This window comes from Orbicella faveolata, unplaced genomic scaffold (assembly GCF_042242905.1).
Source record: "Orbicella faveolata isolate gen_17 unplaced genomic scaffold, um_ofav_v1 contig_12, whole genome shotgun sequence".
Taxonomy (NCBI): Eukaryota; Metazoa; Cnidaria; class Anthozoa; order Scleractinia; family Merulinidae; genus Orbicella; species Orbicella faveolata.
Genome location: NW_028301539.1, coordinates 11,369,518 through 11,396,024, shown reverse-complemented (window position 1 = coordinate 11,396,024; position 26,507 = coordinate 11,369,518). Strand labels below are relative to the sequence as shown.

Below are 26,507 nucleotides of genomic sequence, written 5' to 3'. Positions count from 1 at the left end.
ACTGTAGCAATCTCTATTTTAGTAGAAAACTTCTAGAGCTCCTTTTTAGTTACAACACACCTTCTTCACACCTTTCTCCAGAATAGCCTGCAGGGCATATACATTTAAAACCGTCTTCACCAACATTCTCGCAACGCCCTTCATTGCAAACTCCCGGAGAACATCGCTGACCAGCACCTTGACAAGTTCTTCCCGAGTAGCCAGGCCTGCAAATACAGACAAAGCCCCAGGCTCCACTGACTTCCCTGCAGGAACCACCGTTCTTACAAGGCCTAGTTGCACAAACGTCACAATCTTCCAGGCCCACTCGGTTAACGGGATCACCTATGTAAGGTAAAAATAATGCGGGTACAATATCTACAAAGTCAGTGATGGAATTAAGCTTTTTTAGATGTACCGACATGACTTGACAAAGCCGGGTTCAAATATATACCTTGAAAACCCAGCACAAAGGCTGTACCGAGAGAATATGATCGGGTAGAGGTCTTGACAGTGCGGACAGAGCGCAGCGAGTTTGTACTAAAAGACCAAGGACCGATATCCTCCCAGTTCGGCCCAGCGTACGGCTTAGTAAATAAGATATTTATAACACGACTGAAACTATTTACCAGAAATGCCACGATCACGGGCTGGGAAGGCACCGTAAGGTTCCAATACCCAATTCTAATAGAAAAGCCGACTAAGCGCATAGATACAACAGACGTTTTAAAACAAAAAGAAGGGCACGACAGTTGGAGCGAAAAGAATTAAAAAAGCCATAAAACTACCAGAAAATTATCAAGCATCTTTTAGAACAGCACTTAGTCAAATATTTAGAAAATACTTGACTGCTAATGATTGATTTTTTGTTATTGGCGCTCTGAATTGTTGACGCGTGTCTGTTCAGTAACAGATCACAGAACATTAGCGACACACCCGGCTATCGCCCCGTGTGTCATTTTTTTTTTTTGTTCTTACCACATTTTGAAGTCATCCGTGATCAAATTCTGAAGAGACTCACGGCAACATGGAAAATGTTATCCATTAAACAGAAAGACGACCACTCGATCTGCGTACGCACTTGGTAATACGCTTCTCAAGAAATAATGATCACACGACGTTTGAATGAGAATTAAGTACAGTTAAATAGGGGTTTGAAATAGAAAACAATACGAAAAACTTACCCAGCTCAGCCACTTTGCCATCAATAACCAAGTAGCTCAAACAGCCAACGAACCCTGATTCGAAACCTGACGAAGAACTTATGGAAGAAAAGTCAGGGACTCCTCCCACGAACAAATTTTGGTTCAAGTTCAGCCCAGTACTACCCCCCTTAGAAGTTCCTGTCACGGGTGGCTTGCTATCAACGGTCAGATTTCCCACTTTTTCGTCACGAGATAGAATAACAGTGTGCCACTCGAACCGACGCAGTGGCTGCTGGCTTCTGATGATTGCAGGCTCGAAGCCGAGGTTAAATCTGTAATTTAACGAAACATCCGTAGTAAATTGTTTATCTAGATTGTTGCAAGATATTGAAACACAAGGTTAACTCTATGACTTGATTATATAACGAGATTAAGCTCAATAGCATTTAATGAATTTGTGATACAGTGCCAAGATCCTAAGCCTGGAAGCGTTATCACAGTGAATTTCTCGGTGGCCTTGTCGACGTAAGCCTCTTACGCACACGTTCTTTTGGCTTGCTGCGCGACGAGCCAAAAGATTGTCAGGGCATGAGGCTACATCGAGTTTAAAAGCTGAAATGTTTGGAGAGTCCACGAAAGGTTTTCGCTCGTTTGACGGGCAGATGACGTCAACGTCCGCTCACTTATTCAACTGTTCTAACTGCAAATTGATGAAAGTCGATGAGAGTTGTCCTAGGCTCGTCTTTTCAACTGTTGTGTACTCTTGTACCAATTCGATTACGCATTCACGGGTCTCTCGGTAATCGCTTTAATTCTAAGTTGTTTTGATCTCTTTTACAAACTTAAAAGTAGCCGACAATAACAAATTACTACTCAGATAAAATACTACCACAACGATTTGAATTAACGCCAAATTTATTTGGAAGGTCACGAGAGGTTCCTTATAGTGGGACTGTTTACTTGATAAAGTCACGTACCTAAACTCGGCAAATCCATCTGACATTCCAAACGATATAAAATCTCCCACGAATCCTTTGGTGAGCTGATCGTTGTATAATATGAGGCCATTTGCCAGTTCTGGTGCGAACACGATCTCGACAGTGAAATTAAGGGGCTCCTTAGTCAATGTTGGCAGGCTTAGATAGGACAGCGGCTGCTGAGTGAACTTTGGTACTGTTACTAAAGGAAAAGGATATAAGTATTAGTTGCAGTCGTTGGGGAAGGAAAGGGCAATACTCCACTTGGGCAGAATCCGTGACATTTGAGAAAATTGATTGAAACTGCGGTTTACTTCAGATATGTTGCTGACGTCAAACATTACGGAGTGTTCGCGAGTGACAGCGCTATACTTTTAATAGAGAGTGAAAACTAAAAGAGATTCTGGAGAGGGCGTTGGGTCGAGATCGATATGAAAGGAGGAAATTTCGAAAGGTGGAAGATCCTTGGAGATGTACTGATATTTTGCTACATTCATCTAACCTTAAGAGATCGAGTTTCGACAATTTACGGTCATAGCTTAGATTAACAAAGTGAAAGTGTTAAAGTGACGTTTAACTTTAAGGTACAGTTTGAGATGCATAGGAGAGAAGCTCTGTACTCGGAACTTTTCTAGACAATGTCTTAATTCAATTTTTTACATGGTACCTTTAATTTCTAAAGTTCCGTTTCCTTCTGCTGTTCCTTCGACATTTGAAGCTTCGCAGAAATAAATTCCAGCATCCTCTTGGGTCACGTTAGCTATCCTAAGTACTCCATCACGTACAGTGCTATTGACAGGAAGTGAACCGTTCAATTTACGCCAAGTCAGTTGTGGTGAAGGCGAACCGCTGGCGATGCATGTTAATTCTGCAGGCTCACCTATTTTCACACGGGATTTTTGTGGTGTAACTGTGACTTTGGGAGCCTCTAAGAACAAGGAGAAAAGTTCGTTGTCGTTTTAGAATAACAAAGGGAATAAACTTAATCTAGATCAGCCACTGTCCTGAATATTCAACGCAGAATTTGAACATTTTTTGAGGTCATTGATTGAGAAAAGTAGTTGACAAAAATACTTGCCTGTTTTGATTTGAAATGTTGCAACGTGGGAGAACATAGTCAATAAGTTTGTTTTACAGCGCTTATAGGTGGTTTTGAAAGTGTTGCGTGACTGCTTTGAAATGACGGCTTAGAACGAGGCTTACTTAGTTTAACAACGAGTTTTATCCAAACCAACACGAACCTTGTACGAAGATAGCAACCTGTGATTGCACAGAGCCTACTCTGTTGGTCGCATCGCAAGCATACGCTCCGCCATGGGAATGCTGGGCGTTGGTGATAACCAGAACTCCACCTTCGACAACTATCCCTTCTGGCAAGGGACTACCAACACGGGACCACTTAATTTCGGGTTTCGGGATTCCAGTCCCACGACATTCAAGTGTCAGTGCCCCGCCGACAGGTACAGTTTTGACAGACGCTCCGCCAGTTATTGTCACACTGGGAAGATCTGAAAAGAAAAGCAAAAAACAAAAATTCTGGAATGTACTTCGGCCAAGAACGCTAGCAACGCCAAACTGTCCTAACTACTACAAGCTGTTATAACTAGGTTTTCCTGTTATTCATACGTCGAACGTATCTAGATGTGGTGCCAGTAAAAGTAGAATTGAAGGAAGGTTAAAGGAAGAAGACGTTCGCACACAGGCGAATGTTGATTTAGCTCAGGGAAAGGCTGGACACATTCTGAGCACCAGACAAACTTTCTACTAAAGTCGCACTTTATATCAGCTGCACGAATGTCACGAATATATAGGACTACGAAGATCGGGAGCAAGAGTGTGATTCGACTGCAGCATCAACAAGATAGACTTCGGTAAAACTTTGATGAAACAGATACCACAGGGACACCACTGAGAAACTGGGACACGAGTTCGACCGCTGTAACACTCCCAGGGGAGTTTTCTCGATGAAAACGAAGCAAAATATTTTCGACCACAGTAATGTTTCTGTCTTGGTTTCACCTGTCCACACTAATTCGCTTTTATTAGAAAACGCACACTTTTTGATAAGTCTCGCCTATCGTCCACACTAAAATGCCCAAAAACGCTGATGGAAACGACAGCATATGACTCTTTATCGGCACCGTTTTCACCTATGCACAGTAGAAAAGGAGCGTTTTCAAAAGGTTCCAGTTTTGAAACCGTTTTCGAAAGCCTCCGTATTCATCAGCGTTTTGGATCGTTTTAGCGTGGACGATAGGCGAAAACGCACTAAAAAGTATGCCTTTTCTTGCGAAAACGCGTTGGTGCGGGCCTCAGAAAAAGATATTGGATAAACGCCGCTTCCAAGGACATTCAACCCCCCCCCCCAAAATAATAATAATGATAAAATTAATAATAATAATAATAATAATAATAATAATACAAAATGAAATCACAAACCTTCCACTGTGAGTGTGACAGGTTTCTGAGAAAATCCGGCCGCATTGGTAGCCGTGCATAGGTACCGTCCTTCATCCAATCCCACAAGGCCTGTCAGAGTTAAGACATCGTTTGCAACCAGGTGCCTTCTTGGAAGGATCATGCCTTCTTTTGTCCACGTGATCACAGGCTCTGGTATGCCGGATCCATTGCACTGGAAACTAACATTCGACCCAGGCGAGGCTACCAAGGCCACCGGGAAGACCGCTACTTGCGGCACAACTACAAAAAATCGAAATAAATGATTCATTAACTAGAAACGGAAATTTTAGTTTTGCTTATTATTAGTTTTACTTCTTTTATTAACAAAAATACCTGAATTAACTGAAACTGCTATTACTGGATAGAGGAGATGAATTTCGAACCAAAGTGTTGCAGCATCATCTACAACCTTATTTTACAATTCAGAGTTGATATCAGGTAAATTTCCTGCCGATTTAGGTAAGGTAAAACACTTTGCTATCGCTGTCGCTTTTTAATTAAGGTTAAGGTGAAAGAAGAGTACATGAAAAACAGAAGCAGTGTTCAACATTGGGACCCATGAGCGTAACACGAAAGCAGAGTTCTTAGAACATAAAATATTGTTGCCTCTCTATGACTTCAGATAATCTTTTAATAACACAAAAGAAGCCTGAGAGATAAGATTTCTGAAAGATGGAACTCAGACCATCTATTTATGGTGGTGTCAGCGTTTAGAACGTGATAGAATATTTAAGTTTACCTAATCTAAATATTATCAAATTGGAAATCCTTACCAAACACTGTGACACTTGTAAAATTTTCACTAGAGCCAGCGGCATTGCTAGCGTGACAGCGGTACTTGCCCGTGTGTTCCACTTCCACCTGGTCAACAATCAACGTTTCCTTGTCTTGCTTACTTCCGGCTGGGATACTTCCGTTAACTTTCGACCACTTGACCGGAAGTGGCGGTCTAACGAAGCAAAAGAGGCGAAAGGAACTTCCATGATTCACGGAGAGCTGGGAAGGAGTAACTTCGACGTGAGGAGGAACTAGGATATAATACAAAGGCGATGTCAATATGATGGACAATATAGAGGAAAACTTCATCTCCGGCTTCACTTATCTCAATAAGAGTTGAATTCGAACAATTAAACTAGGATCCGATAGACGCAGTTGACTTTCGTATCATGTTATCAGTTAAACGAATGAAAGTAAACGTTTCCGTCCCTGTTGTGATCTCGTCAAAGCCGCGTGCCACGAATTTATCGTGATCGGTATGTCAAGGGACCAGCTCAGCATCTCAGTTGAGTTTCCGTTTCTCTGCTTCTCGACTTGTACTTTTGGGTTAAAGAAATAACGGAACTCTCTCTTCGGTAATACTAGAGGGCCTGCAAGGTAGTCTACAGAACGGAACCACATAGTATGCAAACGATCCATGACAAGGTATTAAAATATTTTCAGAAGGAACACGGAAACCACTGTGCGTTGCACTAGAAACTATCCAAAAGTACTGTTTATGGAACGATTTGTGTTAATTCGCTTGGGATCTGTTCTACGTCATGTTACATTTCCTTACCTATGACCTCTAACTGGACATTAGCACTATCTTCTCCTTCGCTGTTGACAGCCTTGCAAGTGTATGTGCCCGCGTCTTCTGGGCCTGCAGACGGAATAGTCAGCAGACCATTCCTAGCAAGCGCACCGTTGGGTAGATCAGAGCCCAGTCTCTCCCAGGCGATGCTCGGAGTTGGTATCCCAGAAGCTTTACAGCGGAACTCGGCCTTTTCACCTTCGATGACGGTTTCAGAAATAGATACCACCGCAACTTCTGGAGCTTCGTGAGCCACAGTAACTGTACAATAATCAAATTTGATCTGACATAAATGGCCATTAAACTGGTAGTTTAAGTACTAGTAAACCACCTCAACTCAGTTGAGAGGGAAGTTATATTATTCGAAACACAAGAAACTTCAGACGCTGGAGGCAATAATAATTCTATTCAGAGTACTTGCTACTAAACAACACACAACTGCAATTCCAATACGTCCATCGAGAAAAGTGCGACCGTTGATGAAATGTTCGAGTTTTGCGGCAGTCATCGAAAAGCTCTAACGTTCATATGATTTTTTTGTTCTGATGTCACCAAATTAGTATTTCGGAGTCCTTTTTCTTCACGATAAAACATTTAGTCTATGCAACCTCTCTTTCTTTGTCCATATATTATGTATCTCTATCGAGGAATGCTTTTGTGCACCTTTGCGGTGTACTTCTATTTTTAGCCCTGGTCCCAGTTGTTCGAAGGATGGATAACGTTATCCACCGGTAAAATCGCTATCCAGTGGTAAGTGATAACAAAACAAACCACGCCAACCACTGGATAGTGTTCCGGTGGATAGTGTTGGTTTAAACGGCAACTGTTGCTTCGCGAATCAACTAATGTTACTGTTTTGGAGAGATTATTGACTATACCCAAAATTTCCTTCAGACCTCACTTAAAATCTTTGAAGACTATACAATGCTAAATTACCTATCAACTGAACACTTTCCCGCGCTGTCCCCACCAAGTTTCTAGCTTGGCACGTGTATGTACCCTCATCACTGGGCCTGGCGTCCTCGATGATCAGTTTGAACAAGCCAGACCTGCTTTCTACCTGCTGAAGATTGGATCGAGAATCCTCCGGTGCAATCCATTGAACAGACGGAGGGGGGTCACCTGCGGCGGCACATTCCAGAATCACCGTACTACCAGCTGTTACAGACACGGGACTGGAGGGACTAACTATGATGTTGGGTTCACCTGCGAAATAGATGTGGATAGTTCATCCCTTTGACGTCAGATACTACATGAAATGTTGGTTTATGCCTAAGAAGACACCTAAGTCTCAGACCATCGACGTATTATACAATATACCCTATTAATTAACATGAAAATTATTATCAATTAACCTTTTGACTCGCGGTTCGTGCTCAGAATTTGGGGTAAACCAAGAAAACGCCTTTGACTATTTTTAACCCTTTTGGAACTAAACGGTTACGAAACCTTCAGCCATTTTTCAAGATATTTTTAGCAACGAACTTAGTCAGGCAAAGACTGACAAAATCCTGCCAGATTGATAAATAAGCAAGCTTTAACAGACCTTTATATGGATTATTGACCAGCCTGTACGGTCAAGATGGCTGGATATTGGCCAGCTTGTTCGGTCAAGACGGCTGGCTGAATATTGGCCAAGTTATCTTTTTGCGGTTTATTTTCCTCTGTTTCCCAGACCATCGCAGGCGCTGGATTATCAGCTTTGATTTCACAACAGTAAACCAAGGTCCATAAACCAGCAAAAAAAAAAGGAACGAGGCCAATACCCAGCTATCTTGACCGAACAAGCCTAGTCAACAAAGGATTTCTGATAAGGCTTTCTGAGACATTTTTCTTGCGGGACACATCTTGTAGTCCCGAGCGGGCAAAATAGCCCCATCTTGCCAGCTCGGGTAGCCAATCACAGCGCAGGATTTAGTTCATCTTGCCCCCTCACGGACCTAGTAAACATATAATAATGCAATTAAGCGCTTGCTATATACAGTATTGGCCGCCTTTAGCGTTCCTGTGTACGGTGGATAATCGATTTAGGGAACATTGACTACCTTGAACGATAAGAAGAGCGACAGCCTCAGTGGATCCCATGACGTTTGTTGCCTTGCAGATGTACTTCCCCTGGCTATCTCCCGAGGCTGGCGAAATCACCAAAACGCCATCGTTACTGCTGTTTAGCGGCTTATTCTCCTCTGTTTCCCAGACCACCGCAGGCGGTGGATTACCAGCCTTGACTACGCAACGGAAAACAACAGTGTCCCCTCCAGTCACTGTTAGCTTTTTTGCAGGCATGATTTCTATCTTTGGCATCACCTGACCTAAAAGAGTTGTAATAAATGTTCTTACATTGTTCTTAGCTCGAAACCTTGTCGCGACTCTTGTTCTACAGATTGCTTTGTAATCCTTGATTCTGCCTCCACGAAATTTCAACTCAAACTCAAGGAAGCTATGTACATCAACTGGGAAAAGCTCAGTTTAAATCAAAGGGTCCATCACGTAAATTTGACACTTACCCTGCAGGTATTGTTGTTGATATTCACGCCTTCTTTCTTTGTTTTTAATTTTATGTTAGTATTTGTAGTTAATTATGCATGCGTCTCTGGGTCGTTACAATATCAAACGGTTTTCGAACACCTTTTACAACTGACGAAGATGTGACTCACAGCGAGATACGTTTTACAAATTAATAAAACATCGTGATATTTAAAAAAATCGCGATTTATTTGCTGCTTTCTTGACCATACTGTTTTTACACGTTGTCACACTCTGCCATCCTGCCTTAGAAAAATCACTATAACCTAATTACAGTCCTCTCTACCTTTGACGATTCTGTTAACATCTTCATTTTGGTATTCTGGAAGCATTTTGTGTACAAATGAAGGTACTAATATTTTCAGTAATGTTTTGATCAAAATTGCAGCAATATCGCCTTGATAGTGTCCCTTTAACTGTGCAAGGATCCTTTTCTCAAGCTTTAGATTTCTTTCTCGTCATCACTCACTTCTGACAATTACAATGCTTGTTGCTTGCTTGACTCCTTTCTTGTTTTGTGCGATACACACATACATTCCTTCGTCCTCTTTCGTCGCTTCCTGGATTTGCAACAATCCCTCGATAATCACGTGATTGTCTGTGAACTCATCACCAACCTTTTTCCACTCTATGGAGGGGTAAGGATCGCCCGAGACCTGGCACGTAAGAAATACCGAGGCGCCTTCGTCGACAGTTTGGTTTGCTGGTGATATGACCGCAGTTGGAGGTACTGAGGTGTCTGAGGGAAAACAAGATAGAGGCCGAGTGTCGTCAGTATACTAGCCAGTCAAAGTACCTTCTCGTGGAACGTTTTACTTCTCATTAGGTTCATACAAGATTTGATTTGTCATTGGCCAGTAACAACACCGAAAGAGACGTTCTTTTTTTCATTCCTATCGAACTAAACATTGCACTCAGACAATTCCTCTTGGGTGAGGTTATATTGTAACACAACATAATATATTATTACTTGTGGGTTTTCCAACTTTTAGGCAGTACACAGAAACCACCCACACATGGAATGTATCGACGTTTGACTTCTTTTCCCCTTCCACGTACCATAATAACTTGGATTACGATTGACCGAGTATTGTCCATATCAAAAAGAATGAAAAATGCTCTGGAGTGGGAAATTGTTAGGTTCCATAGTGGTTTTTTCACTATACCTCTTTCGACAGTGAGAGTGACTAAGACACCATCCGCTCCGATTGCATTAGCAGCTGTGCAAACATAAGCACCGCCGTCCTCAAGGTTTGTAGGGAAAATACTCAGTAAACCATTCTCTGAAGAAGAAAACTGAGGCAGCCGACCGTTCTGACGTGACCAGCGAATAGTTGGAGTCGGGTCCCCTTCTGCAGTGCACTCGAACAAGGCCTGGTCACCTTCTAAGACCGTGAGTGTGATGGGTGTGACGGAGATAACAGGTGCACTACCAGGAGCTACGAGAAAGATGAAATAAGAGGGAAAACATCAAGAGCGGAAAGGCTGTTGAAGCCAGAATGATAGAGTAGCAAGAAATGGTTAATAAAACGAATGCATTGCGGCAAAACGGAATCATTGCAATGCAGTAAATGTTCCTCTGAAGCCATTAGGACGAGAACAAAATAGAGTCACTCGTTTGTTACTAATGGCTAAGAAATCTTCGAACTGATGAATTCACTATAACTTCCGGCTCTGTGACTTAAGAATGTCTTTCTCGTAACAGTGGTAATTAAACATCGCATTTAGTTTAGTAGCAAATAGAAAACTCTTTCATTTTGCTGTATCATTATACAGGGTTGTATGTTTCACGTTGGTCAGGTGATTATGAATTTTATATTTTTCGTATGGATTTTGTAAAGAAACGTAAGTAGATTCCTGGGTAAACTGACTTTTTTCCGCTTTCCGTAGGACATTGTGCAATTAATTTTTTATGAAAAGAAACGCGGTGACCGTCATACCAGAGACATTCAAAAAGGTTCCCGTGCTGGATATACCACCCAGGTTGGAGGCAGTACAGAAGTATTCTCCTTCGTGTATCTTTTTCACCGGATCAAACGTCAGCAGTCCGTTCCCGTTGGAAGACTGAGCCTCTGGTGGCAGTCGACCGCCAGGACCACCGTGCCACTGGAGTACTGGTGCGGGAAAACCAGAAGCCGAGCAACGAAATTGGGCCGAATTTCCCTCTCGGACACTCAAGCTGGCAGGACTTATGAAGACCTGGGGCCTTGTTACTAAGAAAAACAGCAAATGGTTAGTATCGTCGGCACTACATTTGAGAGGAAACATTTAACCAAGTTTTATGGTGCTTTCTCACCTCCAACTCTTAGCTGTACGGTCACCATGTCTTCGTTAAAGGCGTTTTTACCAGTACATGTGTATGTCCCTCCATGGATAGACCGGGTGTTTTTAATCGTGAGCACACCGTTCTCACTCTCAGCACCTTCAGGAAGAGCGCCATACATACCACGGGTCCATTTCAGTTGGTAATCGGTGGTACTCTTGGCTCTGCACGTGAACTGAGCTGTTTGGTTCAAAGGAACGCGAAGCACTTTTGGCGACACTGACACGGTGATGGGATCAACACGCAGAGCTATTTAAAAGACACAAGATACACTCCGTTAAACAACAAGACCCTATTTCCTAAATTTTTGGAGCCAAAAGTACGCATAAGTTAATAAGGACAATTAATGCAAGAAATGGAATAAATCTCCTGTCTATCAGTCGGGCAACTTCTTTTAACAGTTAATGTGCAACAATGGTTTCTGCCAAGTGGATAAAGGAAACGTATCAAATCTCTATAACTTGGCAACTCTCATCTTGTCGTCAAATGTCTTATCCATACACGGAAATTCAGTTAGGCTCCTGGGGTCATCTACTTCAGCTGGGACGAGGTGGAGTAAGCTAAGAAAAGTTCATTAGCTGTAGACAGAGACGAGTGTCTTATTGAAATTGAAGTTCTGCTTCCTTGAAGACCCCATTCTACGCTGAAGTGGGAAATGGATGAATACAAGTGATGCGCATGCGCTAGGTTTAGCTGAAGATTCTACCTTTAAAATAGATGAAATTGTTAGTGAAAATATGTTTCACGTCTCTAACCTTTTACAATCAACTGTGATGTAGCTGTGTCAAAGCCGTAGACGCTTCTAGCAGTGCACTCATAGGTTCCTTCATCTTCCTTTCTCACTCTCCTTATGAGTAAGACTTTCCCAGAAACGACCGCCCTACTGGACAGCGGTTTTCCATTCTGTCGAGACCATGTGGTTCTTGGTAATCCTTTTCCGCCGGCAAAGCAATAGAACGTGGCGTCTTCTCTCTCTGTCTTTATTCTTTTCATTGGCCTGATTTTTACAGTTGGCATAAATCCCGCTAAGAAGTAAACGAAATGTCAATCTAAGCTAAGGTTTAAAGATGCTGGCATAAAAGTTTGGAAAAACCCCCAGAATTTTGTCGACCGTAGTCACACAGAATGTAGAAAAGTGTTATTAAGATAAGTAATTAGAGTAACATTTTGCTCCGCATAAACAAAGCTTTTATTTACATTGCATAATGTGTGTTATGTATATGACTGAATTTATGAAAGGGGTCTTCATAAGATTTTGCCCCGGTGGAAGCGTTTCTTCTCCAAAGTAGGTGATATAAAAATTCAAAAGAACTTGAAGTCAGTCTTTTTTCTTGAACTCTCTTATCTTACTTTTTGTACTTTTTTCTACTTTTTGTTATCACTCGAAGGGATTGTTAGGGCTTTAGGAGTCGAGAAATCACGACTACCCTGATGGGAAAACTAATTCTTTCATCTTCCCGTTGAACTCTTTACGGTTAGTTCCCATTCCCTCGTCGATGTTTCTTCAGCAAGAACATGAGTCAATTAGGAGGCAAGTACCACTTGTGATCTTCGTAGAAACAGTATAAACGTTTTGCATTCTTATTGTCCAATCACAACACGAGCAAGGGCAATTCCAGACGGATTGACGGCAAAGTTATGTTACTAAAAAATGTTTCAGCAGAAAGCTCTGTTGAATTGCATTCTCACTGTATGGATATTTTACCTGGAAGTTTTACACACTTTTGGCCCGGTTTTGTTGGATCTCCCGCGTATCCTTTTGCACATCTAAAAAGCCGTGTAATAATAGTAAGAAAATATTTTTTTAAAAGACAAAAGACAAAAACGAAAATCGGACTAATTAACTGACTGACTGACTGATTAATTAACTGACTGACTGACTAGCGTAGGAAAGGAAAGAAATGGCGGTCATGAAAGAAAGGTTTACTCCTCAAAATGATAAACTTTAAGTAAAAAAGTTTAAAATGTCCTTAACAAGATACTCGGAAACCATATCCAGAGCATAACAGGTTAACCAACCCATCCAGCTAGCTAAGGTGGATTATTGGCTGGAAGGAAGGTTCTAATCTCTTACTTTGTCTGCTATTAAAAGTTCTAGTTCAAACTGGAGTTCGCTCGTTGATCTGGTAACAACGGAATTCATTCTGTCTACGTACTTTTCTTTGCTTTCGTGGAGTCAAAGGGCTGCTTTACCTGTTACATGTCCTACCAGAATAACCGGTTTGGCAGGCAGTGCAAGTTGGTTTACCATCCGACTCAACCTTACAGATCCGGCTGAACCTGTTTATATACAAAAAGAACTGATCAGTTTTAGATATTGAAAGCAGTGATAATATTGATAATTTCGATGCGCTGTCACTGTGTTACTCACTGGTTTGAGGGTATAGTTAGAGGACATGGACATGGCTGACAATCTTTAGGAGTTCCTTGTGTGGCATCGCCATAAAAACCAACTGCACACCTTTCACACTGGAAACCTGTAGTATTGTGATCACATCTCTGAAAAAAATCGCGATTACAAGCATTAATTCCCTGTACAAAAAAATTGACAGAAGAGAGAGCATCAACCTCCAATGTTATGCCCACCTATCACCGTGACTAGGCATTTAAAGGCCTGATCGACTTGTCTTCTTTCCGTCATCACTCGGGTGTCATAATGTTTTATAAGAAACGACTCGGAACAAGAAAAAGTACAAAGACTACAGACTCTCAACTGTTTGATGATATAAGAGGTTGAATGGGGTTAGGTGTTGACTTAACATTTCGCCGCGTTATTCTACAATAAAGTGTTTAATTCTCAAATTCAATTTTGGAGCACTTTATTTCGCAGTGGGTTTTGAATTTTGAAGCAAATGAAAGTCCATGGAACACATATGCAACTGTTACCTGCCATGAATCGAATAAAATTCCTTTCAGGATGTTATGCGCTATCACATTAGTGATAAGACATGCAGAAGCAGGTATAGTCGATCCACTTAAAATATTGCACATACTTACTCGACATTGTCCTCTTTCTGGATCACATTCTTTCGAATGTTGATTACACGAGCATGCTATGCAAGGAGAGAAATCGGGGCCTGCGTACGAGCGTGTGTATCCACTGCCACAACGCTGAAAAATAAAACAAAGAAAGAAACTGGAGTCCTCTCACTGAGTTATAGATGAATACGGTGCGGGACGTTGGAAGAACTTTCGAAAAGCAAGAGGTGTTGTAGAGAAGGGCTTTAGTCTGTTAAAGGTTCTCCAAGCTTCCCACGTTCATCCATAACTTGGTAAGACGGCATTTCTTATTTATCTTACACGCAGAGGCGTAGAAATAAGCAAACTTTATTCAGTTGTTTTGACGAGTAAGATAGACAATGAATTAAATACAGGGGAAGAAAAAGACACATTTCCAGGCATTCCTTTCTGATCTGTTTACTATATAGAACTGTTCTGGTATAGAGCGGTTTTCATTTGAGTGTCTCAAAGTAACTGGTTTTACATCAACTACGCTACACGATTGGCTTAGAAAACTCGCGTCACTTTTTCAACCAATCAGAAGTAAAATTAAAACCAACCGTGACTTGCTCGAAAGCGTTTTCCCGCACTTCTTGTTAGCTTCTTGTTAGCTACATGTAATTACTTCGAGTTTTGATTGGTTCATTTTATTGTCTGTGTCATTTGTGATTGGCTACAGTGATTATTTTGGTTTTGGTTTTACGACACTCAATTGAAAACTGCTCTAAGTAGTTTAGCATTGGCAAACCAAATTAAATTAAGTTCTTGCTCCTAGTGTGCTTAGAATTAGCTTAACCTTTCCTATGGCCACCGCAATGCACGATATTCAAATTTCAACAGAAAAACAAACGTTCAGTTTTCGTTTCTTTTCTCACCTGACAAGATGTTCCAGAGTACTCTGGTGGGCATGCGCAATCTTCGATCTTTTCGGCTTTTCCAAACCTGGTTTCTTGGGGTACACCGGTTTCCAGACTAACAGCATAAAGGCTAAGGAGCAATAGTTACAGCTTTGTTGAAATGAAAGTAACTGAAAAGCTCGGGGAAGTAATGGTAAAGAGTCGATCTTGTGATGAGGCGTAAAAACCCTTTCTTATATGGCTAGCTTCGTGAGACGGCAAGATAAACCAAATCCTGCGCTGTGATTGGCTACCCGGGCGGACAAGATTGGCGCTATCTTGCCCCCTCGAAACTACCAGTTGTGTCCCACAAGAAAAAATTCCCCAAAAGCCTATAAATCCTTTTTGACCAAGCTTGTCTGGTCAAAACCACTGGATATTGGCCTCGTTCTTTTTTACGAGTTTATAGTCCTCGATTCTGTCTCGTACCATAAACTCACAAAGAAAAAACTTGGCCAATATCCAGCCATCTTGACCTCACGCTTGGTCAATAACCCAAATGTAGCTCAGTGATTGGAGTGTCCGACTGGTATGTGGGAGATCATACACCCGTATCCAGACTATCGGGGACTCTGGATTCTTATCAACAACTTTGTTTTTACATCGTCTAACACAGGATCTTTACATGAAAACGAGTAGTACACGGATCAATCTAGCTTCTTTGGTTTTCTAATAGAATGGAGGGGAATTTCATACTGTGGTCTTAAACAGTTAAAAAGGATGGCAGATCCAGACTTTCATGCAATATGAAACTGAAGGGGTTGGTGGATATAGAATAGTGAGTCACTGGAAATTAAAACTTGTTTTTCAGTCCAAGTTTCAGTATTGAGGCTGAATATTTTCAATAACTGTTCCAACAGCAGAAATCTAACATTTGGACCTTAGAAACGCCTTTACATGTTCCCGTACCTCTCGAGTTGTCTTATAAAAATTCTAGTCACCCGACTTTTTAGATATTTAACCGGAGGAACAGAGAATCTAGTAATCAATAGTTGCTGGGGACCATCAGTGCATCTGGTGTAAATAAAGAATATATCGAACAGTGAGTGAACCCTGACCTGGCTTTTGTTGTGGTGGTACTGTAAGTCGCTCGGACTAAAATGCTGTCCACAGCTGACAACACTGTCATCACGATATCTCTGGTTACTCGAGACCCATCCGGATACCTCAGCCACCCCTGATAAGATTAGGTCAGTTTCAAAAGCAATACAGAATCGTGTTAAACGAATTGTATTTATCTTGCAGGTTTAGACTTGGTGGTTTTAACGTCTTAAATTACAAAGTAAAAAAAACGACTACACATTACTTTTATCGGAGACCTTCTGTGGTAGAGTTCCGTCTAAAAATAAGTTCCGATATAAACTCTATGTCATTAGGAATTTGCGTCACTAAAATGTATCATTTTCGTCCGAATTCGAAGCATTTCCAGCAAAGAAATGTAGTGGGCTGGGGCGGGGGGGGGGGGTAATATCAAAAAACAGGAAGGACGAGAAACACAAAGCTAGGGCGCTTAATGCTGTTAGGTTTTTGACTGCATGCAGCACAATGAAAACGTTCTGTTGCTCGGGAAAACGATGTCAGAATTAGTTGACTAACACCAACCTCGGACAGTTTGAGGCCGAACGCCCTCTTCTCTCCACCCTCGAGTGGCCTCCTGTGACGGAAGATTACAACAATTCCTCTTCCCTGAAATGAAGGTGACAGCATTGAGGCTTGTGAGCACAAGTACTCCATCGTCGTCTAGATCCTCTAAAATACACTTGTGTGTTGAAACTATCGGCTTTATCTCGATACGTATTAATTCTTACCCCTTGGGGAAATACAATTTGATCACTTTCAAATGCCAGATTGTGTATGTTCGATAAAACAGACTACTGGAAATGGTTGAAGTTTAGAAAATGTGTAAACTTATGATTAGTTGCCAAGTTCTGTGGTGCTTTACGCTAGTCGACCTACCCTTAGTTCAACGTCTGTGTCGGTGGTTAGCTCACCGCCTGGCTTCATCTCATGTGACACTGTGTAACGCAAAATACCGTCGTAGCTTGTTATCTGTAAAACAAGAGGTAGTTTCTTCATTTTATTTTCAACAACATTGAAGGAGAATAGTTAACTGGCAGAGCAGTTGGCCCTTAAAAACGGTAATCTGGGACTGGCCAGTGACGACTTCCATACATCGTGAAGTCGATAGCTGATAAAGGTTAACAAAAGCAACCAAAATCTACAGGATTTTCTTCCCACGGATCGCCCGGGGGTCAAACCTCGCTCCAACGGCTTTTCCCTAAGATCTAGAGACTGGGAGGGGCAGTCTCTAAAGGAAAAGCCCTGCAAACGAAGTTGCTGGGAGCCGGAGATCGACAAATGATCGGAATTAACGTTGACAATCTTTAAGTAATCAGAGTTTTCTAAACAGTTACGTTTATTTTCAAGTACGCCTTCAATGTTTATCACAAGAATATTAAATTTAGAAATCAAATTATAATGTTGATAAGCTCACCATATCTCCTCTAAATTCCTGGCCCAAGAACCAGTAATATGTCGCTGCTGGTAACTCGTCAAACTTGTCATAAACATAATGTCCCGGATCACCCTCCACTTGAAAACCTGAGCTAAAAATCGAGTTACGTGACAAGTCGGAGAGTCGTAAGAAGTTTGGACCGTCTATAAGGGCAACTCGTAGACGAATCTGAAACAAAAATTTGGCCATTAGCCAATCAGATGCCGCATGTACTCTCCTGCTTTCCTTCAATATTACGTCATTGACCTTATCATGATATGCCCAGATCTATGGCCGAGTTTGCGTACATTTCGCTCGTTGGATCTCAGCCTGAGTAGTTTGGGTCAATAAAGGAATCATCGCTAGACTAGAGTCGGCAGATATGCAAACTTTAGAGAAGACTCATGAATAAGTACCGCGTATCTGACTGTCTAAATTCCTAATTGGATGCACGTATGAAAGGTTATAGGCTGTATAGGTAGGTCCACGTAGCAAGAGAGTTGGGAAAATGGAGACTACATGTATGTGGACAAGAGGATATGATCATAATCTCTTGATGTGGAATATATCCTCAATTTGGAAGTTTATAATGTTGTTGTAAATCGAAGAAGAGCGCACAAGGGATTAGCAGTGTGTAGCGAGGTAGGGAGTGGGGCGGTCGGCAAAATATAAATGGCTCAACGTCTTTCCACAACGAACCAGCGGGTTGTTAAGTGTTCATACATACGGGAATAAAGAAGTTGCCCAAAAGAAAAACAAAACAAAACCAAAAATACACAAGTGAAAAGCGATCCGTTGGAGAGCTAAAGCACCCTTACAACTCGTAGTGACATATAAAAACATAGCTACGAAAGTGATTCAGGCCAATGAGAGAATTTTTTGCCCTCCGAAAAATAGAATTCAACGTCAATGTCAACACAAATGACAATATTACTATTTGAAAGCGAAAAAAACAAAAAAGAAATCTAATCTTGGAGACAACAGGAGATGATTGTAAATCAGACAGACTTGCCAGCATTCTTACCGTGTCTTTGTAATAATTGGTACATTTACAATCACTCGTCAACCCGAAGCAGAAGCACGGTACACACCCCTCAGGCTCGTCCGACTGCAAGTTGAAGAAGGATCGCTTACACTTGTCGCATTTCCTGCCTTCCACGTGTTTCTATAGAGACACAACAGAAAACAACCGTGAGATACTTACTATACAGAAAGATTGGCGGAAATCACTTTTGGAAGTTATCTATTGTGAGTTTTAGAATAAACAGAGCTCTAGAAAGGTTTACGACGGCGCGCCGAGACCAAAGAAAAATAAATAGGTACATTTTTGCTATCTGTTCGCCGTGACTTGAAAGGTCAAGAATGTAGTAGCTTCGTTGTGCAAAGCGTATGACCAGCACAATTCGTTTTCTAAAAAAGCACTTTTTAACTGCTCAGTTCTAGGGATTCCGTCCCCCACTTCCATGATGTGTTACGTGATGCATTTCTAGTATAATCTATTGTTTTAACCTGTCGTTACAAAGAGTCACCCAAAATAGCATGACCTTAACTAACTCTTTTGAGATCATTACAACTTCCTTCGCAGCGTTAGTCATAAATATGAAAAGGTATTTTAAATTCTCTTTGCTTAGTCTTTCCATTTAATAACTGAAACTGTCAACAACGATTCAAGAAGATCTCTAATACCATATTTTAGGCCTGAAGTGGTCTAGCATTGGGCTTTTAAACAGAGGCGGATCGAGACCTTAAGCTGGGGGGGGGGGGGGGCGGTTTTGTTTTGCTTGCCCTGCCGGCTTTTCTTCCTTCTGTGATTTCTTCCTTTTTGCTACCAAAGGTAAAACAAGGGGGGGTGGGGTGGGCTCCCCGGGCCCCTCCCCTAGATCCGTCACTGTCATATTACCTACATACAATGAATTTTACCATAATGCTCGATTAAATTTTCCAAGCTAACCTTTTTACTTAGTCTCCCCTAAGCGCCTCTCAAGGCGGAAAGCTATAAGAAAGGAACTACTCTTTTTAGAGTTTTTAGCCCATTAAAATTGCCTGTCTCTTTTGTTTGTGGAGATGCATTCTTAAACAGGAATAAACATTGAAGATTGAACAGTCCCCTGCATGTATTTATGTTCCTTGAAATCTATTTATATCACTTTCGGCATCTGGGAGTTTAGAGCTTTTACAGCATGGCTCGTTGTTCCCTGGAATAATTTTCGGACCAAAAGACAATGCATAAAACCATTCCAGTGCACCACGTTGGGAATGCCCCCACCTCCACCCCCTTATCAAGACTAATTCGGCTATCTCATTTACTTTCTGTCTGTAAAGAGATCGTGTCACTGTAAATAGGCTTGGTGCCGTCTTGCGCTATATTCGATCTAGACCTAGTGGATTTTTATCATCCCTTGTTTCTCGTTTAATTTCTGCGACTCACAAAGCTTCCAGGACTTGTCAACTGAACTATTTCTTGGCGTTGATGTCACTTGTCACAAACCACTCAACATTGTAAACGATAATACGAGCACTTCCCATTAGCACAGTGTCGGCCTTGTCGGGTGGTTAGATAAGCTCATATCACAATTCTGCTTTTATCTTGGACCCTGGTTAATGACAACTGTTGAAAATTACCAAAACATTCCTAGTAATTACAAATGGGAAAGGAAAATGTGGAAGAAAAAAATGTCTGTGGGAAAATAAATTCCAGTCTTTTCCGAACTTGGAAGACTGGTCAGACCTATGAACTCATTCAACGCATATGAAATGAAAAAACACGGAAAACGCAGACGGGGCAAAGAGGAAAGAGTATCTTAAATTACAACATAAACACATCACGAAAAAAATCCCGAGTTTCCGTAAAGAAAGAAAGAAATGGGTGAAAGGTCACTATCGATGGAGAGTGGATGTTTCGAGAGAAATATTACAACCATTCTGACTCACGGGAATATTATGACCCGGCAAATGTAGACTGCAATAAAATAAGCTCAAAAGTTTGGGAAACACAGGGAAAGTAGCTACCGAGAAACTGGTTTTGGGTGGGCATACAGCTTTTCCAAATTAACGCTGTTAATCTCGTGTGCGTTTCACAGGAAAGATTCTCGATTAAATGTTGTAATAGGAAAACCTTATTTGTAGCAAATTTTCGGTTGTATGGATGCGATCTCACCGAAAGACTCTAAAGGGAAGAAAAATTGAGCAGCTGTAGGTGCTGCTGGGAGTTGCTCAATGTGCAATCCGCGAACAATCGTATTTGGTATTTAAATGTATCTCGGGATTTGTTGCAGTAACATGGCTTGAGGCTCAGTAGGTTTAATCTACCCTTAAGTGGTTTAGCTTACCTGGATTGAAATCGTTGGCGTAAGATGCAGGAAAACAATAGTAATCACAAAAGCACACCGATTCATTGTGCAACAGAAAGGATGAGCAGCTTTCGGAAGATTTTCCAAACCTTCTTTACGACAGATAGTTGACTAAGATGACACTCAAGATTAAGATGCGGAGGGTTGCGTTTTCAGCTTCCTCGGGAGAATATTCATGTATCTTATGAGATTTTTACTTGAGAGGTTTTGATCGTTTGCAAGATTCTCAAAACATGTCATGTAGGATGACCATAACAACTTAGAAAAGTGTTAATTGAAACCCAATCCGGTAGCTAGCCTTTGACCATGTTCTGCGTTTGCGATAAAAGCCCTTGACGATCTGGTTACTGTGTCGGCATCTTCACACCTCTTTTGCACGACAGGACGTGAGAGAAACGAGAATTTAGAGAAAACGGAGTTGAAAGAAGCTGTCATTTCCACAATACGCTGGTAAAGACTGAGCGAAAATGAAGAAAACGTTTGTTAAACACTCGCTTTTGTAAACAGCCTGTCAGTATTTTAAAAACGAAGTAGCTCAGCTTGACTGGAGTGTAGTGAACAAAGGTTATCGATAGCCTTCTAACCTTATCATACTCACGGAATGGGTAATTATAAATTTCAAGTTCAGAGGAACACGCCAAACTTTAGAAGCGTTGTTTATACTGTTAAGTTTTCCCATCAGAAGAGAAACAAATCTGGGACAACACGAACGTGGGAAAATTTCATTTCCGATAGGAGGCCAATCCATATCTCTATGATAGTAACTTTTCAATTTCCGCAGTTTCTGTGGAATTTGCTGTTCTCAGATCTTATCACAGGTTACATGTTTTCAGGAGTGAAATGATACACTGCGTGAATGACATTACGACAACTTTGTAGACTTCCAAATTAGCGTTATTTGTTTATTTTAATAAAAGCTATTTTTCTTTCAGTCCAAAACTGTCGATCAGATTTATTAAAACTGAGAATGAAACGATAAATGATGGGCGTTTTGTGAAATACTTCATAGCGCGTCAAAATTATTGATAAAACATGTAACAAAGGAATCCTTGCCGCAGTATGTGTGGCTACATATTAGAACAATAATTATCACAAGAAAATAACACGCAGACAATTTATGGCAGAGCAGTTGTGTTCTAGATAAGAAAGCAACATACACAGCCCGCACACGAAACAAGAAACAAACATTTAATCAAAATGGCAATTCCTTGATTCAAAAGGTGGTTTTACGTCTGAAGAAAATTACAAGGGAAAACGAATGAAAGTTGTAACCTATTTTTGTTTGAGTGTGATTTTAGTACCCCAAACTATTTTCAGAGTGACGCGATTCCTAAATGATTATTTGTTTAATGCTATCTCCCTGTCAAAAGTCCAATCAAGTGCCGACAAAACAAATTACCCAACTGCACAGCAAAGGACGCGATAACAAACGACAAACGGAAATACTCGGACGGTGAATTGCATAAACAAAATGCTTATTCCTTAAATGATAGCCTTGTTAAGACTCGGTATCAAGATAAAATTGCGAGACGCTTGGAGGACCTAAAGGTTGGGGTTAACTGTGTGAGTTTCTGTTTCTGTTCATCAGCGGCAAATCATCCTGCGATTGATAAAACCGCCAAGAAACTTCACAAACCGCTGCCTCGATTTAGCACGGGCACTGTACAGTGCCGGCATGGTTACCAAGGACATTTGACTTGTATATCTTCTTGCAGTTGTGTTTAGTAAGGGTCGCACTTCATTACTCTTTGCTCTTTTAAATTCGGATATTTTTTTATCTTCTAATGATCGACAGGGAAAGGACAAAGAAAACTGCAGTTCTCAGTAAATCCCAATGCCGGAACTACGGCAAAAGGGCAAATAAAGTGTAGTTTATTGGCCAATATTCAACTAACAACAACTACAACAACAATAATCAGAACTCCCCGGGTCAGAACTACTCTTCTTCAAGGGAAGAGATCCAGTAAAAGGCAAGTCAGACACTTTAGCTTCTCGTTGCGTGGTCCTCTACATGTATGCAAAAGGTGTCTTATTTAGGGGGGTGTGTCTGCTAAGCGTCGAGGTAACGTGGGATGGGATGGAGTTAGGCCCCATCCACTCTACGGAGAAAACGGAGGTTTCACTCTAAAAGCGCATCAAATGTTTTCCTTCCACACTACGCTGGAGGAATTTAAAAAAGCAACAATCACCGGTCATTTTGAATTTGTGTTTGAGGAAAACGCGGTCAGGGAAATCACATTATCATCGTAACGCCATCGTTTTCGAAAAGTTCCGTTTACAAAATGTTTTCCGTCCACACGAAAACGAAAAGCCGGCATTTTCAAATTCCTCTGGTTTGAAGAGCTTTTTCGACAAGTCCAGCTTTCGTGACGAGTTAGTTTGGACAGTAGGCCTAATTGCAGAAGTAAAGCTAAGTTTTCGAATTCCTCCGGCGTAATGTGGACCCTGCCTGAAGGGCTGGTCTGGATGCTGGTAATGTACAGTATTTATTTTGGTCAAATTATAACGCATTAAACACATTTCTCTTGTAACAAAACGATGTCATGAGGACAACTCTGATCGGCTTCAGTTCTCAAATAAAGTTCACCAGCTAGTAATCCAGTGACTTCTCCTCGACATACATTCTTACTCTATGTGTTACTCTTACCTTACAAAAGCATTGCCTGGTTACAGGATCACACGATTTGTTGACACTACCGCGAACATCACATCCGCAATCAACTTCTAAAACAAAACACAAAAAATGTCTGCGCTTATGATAAGAGCTTCTGCAAGCGAGTGAAAATTAGAGTTCTCAGGCAAAAGAAGAAACGCGTTACTTCAGTCATAAGAACTCTTGCGATCACAAAACATTTGTAGCAAGTTTATTCACTGCTGAAAACGGTGAGGGAAGCAAGATTACAGTTCAGTAGTCAAAGTGCAGTCTGATTTGTATCAATTTGATATGCTTGGATATCTGAGTGACAAAGATTAAAAAATCGAGATCATAATCCTTACCCAGTTTGCAGTTCCCACCCGGCTCTGTCGGATTTCCAACATAAGGCTGAACGCATCTAAGAAATTAAACTGCAATCAATATGCATCGCAGTTTATAATATAACATTTTCGTATAAAAGTCCTTACAGGGCCTTTATTTATGACCCTATGACAGGAAAAATTCTTTTCTCGCGGGTGGAACTTAGAAAATAATTTACAAAAGAAGGAAAAACAGCAAAAACAAACAAACACCTTAAACAATAAGAACATAAACAACAATAACGAGATGATAACAAAGCGTGCGCATAGTTAATAGAAGGAATAATTTTCAACGTCAAATTTTTACCTTTTCTGAGCTGGATTCGGAAAAAACCCAGAATTTTAAGCGATATCAAAAGTAAAGGAACAACAAGACGAGTTGGAAGATAGGCGACTGATATTGGGAATGGGCAAGAATATCAATCATACCATGTATCAGAATGACCCGAAATGCGAAACTGTGAACGCAAAATTGAAAAACGCAAAATCATCTTCAGCCATCATACGTGAGTCTATAGAACTATGTAAAACAAACTTGGCACTGGCAAAGTCCGAGTTTCTAGCCTCACTAGCAGCTGTTGCTGAATAACATTGTTTCAATTCACGATGTCCTATTGAGGGTGCATTTGATGTTGGGTAACGCGAAAATCTTTCTTTCCTGAAAATACGCCACCGTTTCCATAAACCTACCTGTCACACCTCCTGCCGCCATACCCTGGCGGGCATGCATCACATGTCGGTTGACCATCCTCTCCCAAGAAACATGTGGGACTAAACCTAACAACCAAATAAAGACTTGAAGAGATTTTGTTTACAAAGTAAGAATAAATAGAAACATAAAGAAACGGCTGGTTAGGAAAAGAGACAGGGAAGGGAATGTACAGGTCTTTGACTTCCATATATACCTGTTCGGTGGAGATGTCATAGGGCAAGGACATGGCTTGCAATCCGACGGTTTTCCAATTGCAGCGTTTCCATAGAAACCAGTCAGGCAGTTTTGACATCGAAACCCTCCAGTGTTGTGTTGACAATTCTGTTAAAGAAAACAAAATACTCACAGTCGCTGGGTAAGTGTTACTGTTTTCATATTAACTGACAGGACACATTACGGGAAAAGCCGCTGACCTTGCATTCTCCTGTTTCAGGATCACAGTAGTTATCACGTGAATGTCCATGACAATCACACTTGATACATTTCCCAAGGTATGGCCCTACACGTGACCGATAGTAACCTGGTTTACAAGACTGTCAAAAAAGAAAAAAGAGAACTGCTAAGTAAATGGAAGTATGCCGAAATTTGAATTAAAATACAAGTTTGACAAGTTTAGGCAACTCTGTTACCGAATGGTCTTCTAATTGAGTGAAACATGGTAATACATGTACAATGATCTGGAAACTTAGTATGCTATAATTATGGTAAGCAATGAAGGAAACTGCTATAATAGCGTGGCTTATCACTCTTCAAGATCGTAAGTGTAGTAGAGCCTGCTTATATAAAGGAAATGGAACGGAAAGAAGCCATATAATGTTTTGTTACAAGAAGGCCTAGCAGATCTCTCCAATGGCTATCATGGAAACACTAACAAGCTTACTCATACCTCACAGGACAAACCCTTGTATTCTAATGGACATGCACACTGCTCAACCGAAGTAACACGTGACTGATTCGTTACGTCATTAATTGCAATGTCCATGGAAACTTCACGAAGACTGCAACGAAAAGGGAAACGAATGAAGACAGAACGAATAAATGACTGAATTAATAAATGAATGACTCATCTTTTCCTCAAGTACAAGCTATAGATCGTACGTTGTTTGTAACATCCGAGTATTGTAGGAGGCCTTGATCAAAAGTGCCTCGATCTGATGCAGTGCCATAATAAATTGGTCACGAGAAATTTCTTGACCGTCGCTGCCAGTCCAAGAGAGCTGTAAGGAAGGAAATAATTTTGAAAGGTTTTCTTGTTATATATTTATTTAATATTTATCCAAAGTCATTAAAAAATATAAAGGTAATCTACAGGGTGGGTAGCAGCTCTCGTAAGAAATGAAACATGGGCCTCAAAACAATAACAGCTGCTAACAAGCAAAAGAATTACAAGCTTACGAGAGCTGCTACACTGTTGAGTTTACACAGGGCCGTGACATAAAAAAGAGTAATGATAAATAAAAATTGATAGAAACATCTTACGTGTAATTTGAAATAAAGTAAAGAAACAAATGGAAACACAACGTAAGGAACAAACCTCGTAAAGCTTGACTTGGTAAGCGTTTTCCTCGCTACTGTCTGCAGGCGTTTCTTTAAAGTGGTAAATAGAGATGTCTTTTCCCTAAAGCATGTAAAAAAGACAAATTATCGTTACCAACTGGCATGTGAATAATTCCACCTGTTATCTCTCGTTCTTCGTTAATTGCGAGCTACAAGGGCTAAGAGGCGGCATGTTTTGGAGAAGATTGCTATCCCATAACGCTCTATAGAGTAGGTACTCGCCATAGCTTCTTATAGTTTCCTAAAGATCTTGAAAGAAGGGTTGAAGACACATCAAGATCTAAATATTGCCAAGAAAAAATTTAAAAAGTAAAAAAATATAGACATTCATTCGAAAGGAAGATTGTCTTACAGTTAATTCGTCACAGTTTGAGTGAAACATAACTTCAATTGACAGTTGTTGTCCCAGATATATAATGCGTACATTCTTTGGTAAGTTGTACCAAAACCACACGTTTGGATGTTGAACGGATTACTGCATGTGTGTTAGTGAGAGGTTATTT

General features: G+C 40.9%; 1 protein-coding gene across 1 annotated transcript in view; it reads right to left on the bottom strand.

The window, feature by feature from the left end:
• The window catches only part of LOC110047444 (basement membrane-specific heparan sulfate proteoglycan core protein-like), a 46,468-nt gene that overhangs the window by 5,540 nt on the left and 14,421 nt on the right, over window positions 1-26,507 (bottom strand). The window contains exons 19-51 of the mRNA XM_089282382.1: window positions 25,982-26,065; window positions 25,546-25,664; window positions 25,334-25,445; window positions 24,861-24,980; window positions 24,641-24,768; window positions 24,426-24,512; window positions 23,718-23,773; window positions 23,368-23,444; window positions 18,395-18,535; window positions 17,371-17,559; window positions 16,833-16,925; window positions 16,479-16,562; window positions 15,935-16,053; window positions 14,856-14,967; window positions 13,978-14,091; window positions 13,352-13,479; window positions 13,174-13,260; window positions 12,686-12,747; window positions 11,736-12,005; window positions 10,954-11,229; window positions 10,598-10,870; window positions 9,824-10,096; window positions 9,127-9,396; window positions 8,177-8,443; window positions 7,068-7,337; window positions 6,117-6,392; window positions 5,335-5,589; window positions 4,541-4,801; window positions 3,343-3,609; window positions 2,769-3,029; window positions 2,102-2,303; window positions 1,164-1,456; window positions 61-324 (exon numbers count right to left, since the gene is read on the bottom strand). Of these exons, the coding sequence (XP_089138508.1) occupies window positions 61-324; window positions 1,164-1,456; window positions 2,102-2,303; window positions 2,769-3,029; window positions 3,343-3,609; window positions 4,541-4,801; window positions 5,335-5,589; window positions 6,117-6,392; window positions 7,068-7,337; window positions 8,177-8,443; window positions 9,127-9,396; window positions 9,824-10,096; window positions 10,598-10,870; window positions 10,954-11,229; window positions 11,736-12,005; window positions 12,686-12,747; window positions 13,174-13,260; window positions 13,352-13,479; window positions 13,978-14,091; window positions 14,856-14,967; window positions 15,935-16,053; window positions 16,479-16,562; window positions 16,833-16,925; window positions 17,371-17,559; window positions 18,395-18,535; window positions 23,368-23,444; window positions 23,718-23,773; window positions 24,426-24,512; window positions 24,641-24,768; window positions 24,861-24,980; window positions 25,334-25,445; window positions 25,546-25,664; window positions 25,982-26,065 (5,890 nt within the window). The remainder of the gene's footprint in view (window positions 1-60; window positions 325-1,163; window positions 1,457-2,101; window positions 2,304-2,768; window positions 3,030-3,342; window positions 3,610-4,540; window positions 4,802-5,334; window positions 5,590-6,116; window positions 6,393-7,067; window positions 7,338-8,176; window positions 8,444-9,126; window positions 9,397-9,823; window positions 10,097-10,597; window positions 10,871-10,953; window positions 11,230-11,735; window positions 12,006-12,685; window positions 12,748-13,173; window positions 13,261-13,351; window positions 13,480-13,977; window positions 14,092-14,855; window positions 14,968-15,934; window positions 16,054-16,478; window positions 16,563-16,832; window positions 16,926-17,370; window positions 17,560-18,394; window positions 18,536-23,367; window positions 23,445-23,717; window positions 23,774-24,425; window positions 24,513-24,640; window positions 24,769-24,860; window positions 24,981-25,333; window positions 25,446-25,545; window positions 25,665-25,981; window positions 26,066-26,507) is intronic.